Source organism: Camelina sativa, chromosome 18 (genome assembly GCF_030686135.1).
Source record: "Camelina sativa cultivar CO46 ecotype springtype chromosome 18, ASM3068613v1".
Lineage (NCBI taxonomy): Eukaryota > Viridiplantae > Streptophyta > Magnoliopsida > Brassicales > Brassicaceae > Camelina > Camelina sativa.
In genome coordinates this window covers 13,057,257-13,063,256 of record NC_141897.1, presented here as the reverse complement: position 1 = coordinate 13,063,256, position 6,000 = coordinate 13,057,257, and the positions used below count along the sequence as shown (strand labels likewise).

At 36.3% G+C, this 6,000-nt stretch overlaps 1 protein-coding gene across 1 annotated transcript; it reads right to left on the bottom strand.

The window, feature by feature from the left end:
* Positions 1-326: 326 nt before the first annotated feature.
* LOC104763294 (IAA-amino acid hydrolase ILR1-like 3) lies at positions 327-2,732 on the bottom strand. Its single transcript, XM_087500228.1, has 6 exons — positions 2,328-2,732; positions 2,145-2,212; positions 1,929-2,043; positions 1,259-1,576; positions 1,016-1,139; positions 327-793 (listed from the first exon to the last, which is right to left on the bottom strand). Exons 2-4 carry the CDS (start codon positions 2,159-2,161, stop codon positions 1,283-1,285), a joined length of 426 nt encoding a protein of 141 aa, XP_087356354.1. The 5' UTR covers positions 2,162-2,212; positions 2,328-2,732; the 3' UTR covers positions 327-793; positions 1,016-1,139; positions 1,259-1,282.
* Positions 2,733-6,000: the final 3,268 nt, after the last annotated feature.

Here is a 6,000-nt window from a genome sequence, read left to right as displayed (position 1 = left end):
ACTTCTTAGGCTACTTATCTCTATTTCTTACTCTAATGAACTTGACATTTTGGGATGATGTGTTGTTCCTTGTCACTTAAGAGAATCATAGTTTTAGGATTGATCTTTTTGGTTCTCTCTTTTGGTTGTTTTAAATATGCAAATTTTAGGTCTTTCTTTGATTATAAATTCGAATTATAAACAAAACAAAAAATAAAAGATTCTGGGTTTTAATCCCTAGTCTTCAAGTAGTCATTAAATCTGGCTTTACATAGTCGTAACACAGTCATCAAATAGTTGTCACGTAGTAGCCACGCAGTCACTGCATTTAACGACTAAATCACAACTATTCTCAAACTAATCTCCTTCACATCGCATTAATCGTTAAACTGTCATCAAATAGTCGTAAATGTTTACCGACTACTTTACGACTACACGTACAATACTACTGCTCACATTTTTATTAGTCGTAACATCGTCACCAAACAGTTGTAAAAGTTTACGACAACATTACGACTAATGTTACGACTACGTGCATTAGTCGTAAATGAGTCACTGTTTACTGACTAATTTACGACTGAATTTCTTACCGACTAACGTTTTACGACAATAGTGATTAGTCGTAACGTAGTCGTAATATATGAATTAGCGACTACTAAGCGACTATAAGTGCAGTCTTAATTTCCTGTTTTCTCGTAGTGTGTATTCGTGTAAGCTTGTGGTTGTTCACTGTTGCTGGATACATACGATGGCTATCTTCATGCAGGTTTATATCTGCTTTGCATCTATAAACTTCAGCTTCTCCTTCAACGACCTGTCAGCAATAATTGCGTTAGCTTACATTTGAGCATTCGTGATTCTGTGGATCGTGGAAGAGAGCTTGTGGATATAGCAATGGCTTGTTCCATGAATTTTTTACTAGAACAGAGTAACAAGAGACTCAGGAATCAAAATCAATAACTATACTCTTACTGATCACCAGGCAAAAGATGTCATATTCAAAGGTTGTTTTGAAACTGCGAGTATGTATCCGTACCTCTTTCAACCTACGTATCAACAAGTTAATGCCATAGACTCCTCAGACTTCCACCAAATTTTACATACGTTGGAGTCTCATCAAACTCAGAAGCGTCGCTTTTCATAAATGTTATAGACAGGACCTAAAACCAAAAACATTAACCTTTTAGCGTCAGAAGACTTCGGTTTAGTTTTGCAAATAGTGATATCAATATGCATAAAGGACCATTAGATTTATCGATTGGGAAAGTATACAACATACATGGCTTGAGAGAGGATCCACTTCTCAGGAGATTATAAGTTGTAATGCTAAGATGGTAGATGATGCAGCCAGCACGGGATCAACACAAGAATGGGTCTTTGGAAAAGAAGCTGGTACTTTTGCACTCATTCTTACACTGAATATGCTTGTGGCTGCCATAGTAGGACCTGGGAATGTTTCTACTTCTCCTGTAGGTAAGTCAGTATCTACATGCATACCAAATATTGCTTCTGATTCACCCAAAGCACCATCTTTTATCATGTAAAAAGCACCAGCACCACCTTCTTCTGCTGGTTGAAAAACAAGCCTCACTGTTCCCTGTTGATTAACCAAATGAACATAGTTATACAGCTACAAGTCTCTAAAATCAGACCAAAACTTTTCAATAATTACTACTAAGATTTTGGAACATGAACAGCGAAAACAATGCAAGATTCATCCTTTTGTTGCAAACGATAAACCAATTGTACATATAACACAGTTACAGCTGCAACATTATCCAAATCAAACCAAAACATCTCAGCTACTAAGATTTTAGAACCTGGTCAAGATTCATCCTTTCGTTGCAAACAACAGACCAAGCTAAGTAAAGCTAAAAATCTCACAAATTCACAAGTCACAACACAATTACCTACACCAAGCTAGAGAACAAAGAAGAGAAAAATCTCACCTTAAAGCTTATGTTTGCGATTGCTAAGCAATTTAGCAGCACCAAGAAGCATAGTGGTGTGTGAATCATGCCCACAAGCATGCATTTTTCCATCGATTTTGCTCTTATGATCTCACTCAACAAGTTCATGAACCATCACCAACTCAAATTCACACAGATTTGAAGAAACCAAAACAAACAATAAGAGAGAGAGAGAGAGATAAAATCGGAGTTTACTTGCAAAGGAAGAGCATCCATATCAGCTCGAAGAGCAACAACGCGAGGAGAACCGGACCCGATTTGAGCTACAATACCAGTTTTAGCAACGGGTAAGTATACGAAACCCTAATTTGTCAAGATCGCGACGAATCAAAGCGGAGTTCTGGGTTTTCATGGATTTGACTTCTCACAGAGACTAACCAGTCTTTATCACCCAAAGCTTCTGTTAAATATTGACTTGGACACTCTTTATCACCGTTGACGCAAAGTAGCCATCCCGAACCAGTCCGCGCAGTCCATCCGCAGGTGTTGGTGTCGACCAACACCGACACCACAATGATGTCGAATGAAACCAACCTTGAAATCACGATCCGAACCTTCCTTCAAACTCTTTCTCGCTGCAAATCCCTAATCTGCTACAACCATCCATTCTCTAACTGATCTAAAAATAAATAAACACAACTTACCTAGATAACAGCCATGAAAAAGTCTCCTTCTCTCTCCCAATCCACCACCAAGCTCAAATCCTTCTCCTTATACATGAAGAGGATGGATCTCTTTCCTCCTCCCTTCCAAGTGAGAGCACTACAACTCTCTCTCCTTCTCTCCTCTAGAACAACCAATAGCCCCCCCCCCCTTTAACAAGAGCGTCAAAATATAACTTATCGTTGATTCAAGCTAAACCGCTGAACCCGGAAAATTGTTGGTGTCGATTGACACTCCTATGGTGCCGCTCGACACCCACCCCAAAATCCTTTTTGTTTATGAGTTTTACAGTTAATATCAGTGTTACAAAAGCGGTCTAGGCAGTCGCCTAGACGATCTCTAGACTCTAGTCGTTCAACCAATGCCTAGAAGACCATCTAAACTGCCTAAAATGACATATGTTTCGATTTAATATATTTTTCTAATTATTAACTATGTATATTTAAATTTTAAAAATTTACATCCATATACACAATTATAAACCTCCATATGTTGTTTATATAAATTAAATATTTCTTTTTTTCTAATTTTTGTTTATGATTTATTACTTTTATTTATCTAACATATGTTTCTACATACTTTTTATCTTTAATATTATGTATATAATGCTTAATGTTGATAATACCTAACCCGCTTAAAATCGTTTATGTCATGATTAAGTGATTTAGACACTAGACATTATGTCACCGCCCAATTAACGTCTAATGCTATCTCGAACAATGTTTAATATCTTTTATAGAAATGCAAACACATATTTTTGTTTATTTTTAAAAAGACAAATTAAAATAATTTTTTTGTGATCGGTGCCTAAATCAGTTTTCTGAAAGAAAAAAATGTATCTAGAAATCGCACCGGTATGTTACCAATTCATAGCCTAAGAGTGTAGAGACTGTGACATAGAAGACTATTTTTACTAAATTGTTGCATTTTCATTCAGCTGGTATAACTTTTTCGATCATGTAAATATTTTTATATTTCTGTTTGGTTTTGGTTGAGTTTTGGATATGTCCGCATATAAATTGAAACACATACAACATTAACAAACTAATAAAGTGGAATTTTAAATAATATATTTACTCATTCGATAATGTACTTATGTAAAATTCTACAGCAACGCCTATTGTCAATGTTTTGTCGCCGATTTACTAGTTTTGGTATATTATTACTCCACAATGTCTAGGCTCTAAAATGTTCAAACCAATTATGCGATTCTATAATATTTAGTTTGTCAAATAGAAATGAGAAACTTTGAGAAATACCTCGTTCGGGAAATACCTCCTAAGTTGGGGAGTCGTTTGTTTAAAGATTGTTCACTTTTAACTAAGGGTGATTTACTCAAATGTTATCCAAATTAGGTAATATTACCAGAATCCACAAAAAAAGATTTTATCACTAGAATATTTCGGGTATTTTCAAAATATCCAGCGTACCCTTATTTTATGTTACCAGAAAAAACGTTATTACAAAGATACCATTGACACGTCAGACGCCATGTCAAAAATCGCTGACGTGTAACCATAACTCAGCCGTAACGCGTTATAGAGGAATGTTTTGGCTGAGTTATATATATGTTGCCGCTGAGTTATGGAAAAAACATTTGAGTAAGAGCGGACGGCTGACTTATAGCATAACTCAACCAAGGGTTACGATTGACTTATTAAAATCTGGTTGAGATATGCTCTAACTCAGCCGTCCTTACGGCTGAGTTTTCACCCTATGGTTGAGTTGTCAAAATTTTGGCTGAGTTATCAATACAACACGGTTGAATTACCATTTTCCGACTGGTTGAGTTATGAAAAACGGCTGACTTATGAGCAATTGTCACGGTTGAGTTATCGTACAACTCAACCGTGATAGGCTGACTTATCGTACAACTCAACCATTTGACGGTTGACTTAGTAGCAAAAAATTAATTACTAGAATGTTATTCAGTTACGGCTGACTTATTAAACGATACGACTGAGTTACATATTTTCAGTTGATGAAGTGGCTGAATTTGGCAGCAATTTTTTTGCTTTTTAATTACTGTAATGTTTTTTTAATTACTGTAATGTTTTTTCATGTTGTGACTGAGTTTTATATAGGCTGAGTTATTAATTGTTTGATGGCTGAGTTGCCACGTCGGACGCAGCATCCATGTCAGCATTCCGTGTCATTTTTTTTTTCTTCGGAAATACGAAACGTCGTTCGACTCTTGTTTTTCAACTGGTAAATAAGTGAACTATTTACCTTCTTCTTCACCTTGTTCTTATACTTCTTCTTCACTTTTCTTCTTCACCTAGTTCTTTCTACTTCTCCTTCACATTGTTCTTCACCTTGTTCTTCTACTTCTTCTTCACCTTGTTCTTCATTTTCTTTCATGGATCCAGTTCCGGTTCTAGTTGTTTCCGGTAATTGGGTAAAGACACAGAGATATGTATTTAACACCGATGATAGAGGTTGTATAGTTGTGCAGATAGATGGAGGCACAACACACGACAAGCTTGTGAAGCTTGTTCTTGAAGACTACGGATTGGACGCGTTTAGCCATGAGCTAAAGCTGAGCTACATGTTCTCGAACAAGGCACTGAAACTAATGGCGCATGATACTCCACCAGTTTTTGTCTCCAATGATCGACAGTTGCAATGTTTTTTGGGGCTATGGAAAACCGATCAGCTACGTCTATGTGTAGAGTTTTGGGCGAAAGAGTCTACAGAAACTAGTGGAGCTAGAGGAAGTATGATAAACAGTGACTCGAAAGTAGAATCTACATAAGAATTGTACGATGGGGGATTTGAAGGCACTTGTTTTGATTATGGTAAGATGTTGACAAAGAAAACGAAGAAGAAGAAGAAGTTGTCGAAGTAGCATCTGACGAAGAAGAAAACGATGAATTTTCAAGCCGATTTGATTTTTTCAACGACTCCGATATATCAGCCATTAAGAATTTATAAATCACTATAACTCAGCCGTTACATGAATCGACAAGACCTTTCGTTTTCCCGTAAATATTATAACTCAGCCGTAAAGTCATATGTATCAGCCATTTACTTTCATATTGTTTCTTGTGATAACTCAGCCATAAATCACTATAACTCAGCCGTAACATGAATCGACGAGAGCTTTCGTTTTCCTGTAAATGTTATAACTCAGTCGTCAAGTCATACATATCATTCATTTACTTTCAAATTGTTTCTTGTGATAACTCAGCCATAACTCAGCCATAACTCACTATAACTCAGCCGTCACATGACCTTTCGTTTTCCCGTGAATATTATAACTCAGCCATAAAGTCATATATATCATCCATTTACTTTCAAATTGTTTCTTGTGATAACTCAGCCATAAATCACTATAACTCAGCCATAATTCACTATAACTCAGCCGTCACATGACCTTTTTTTTCCC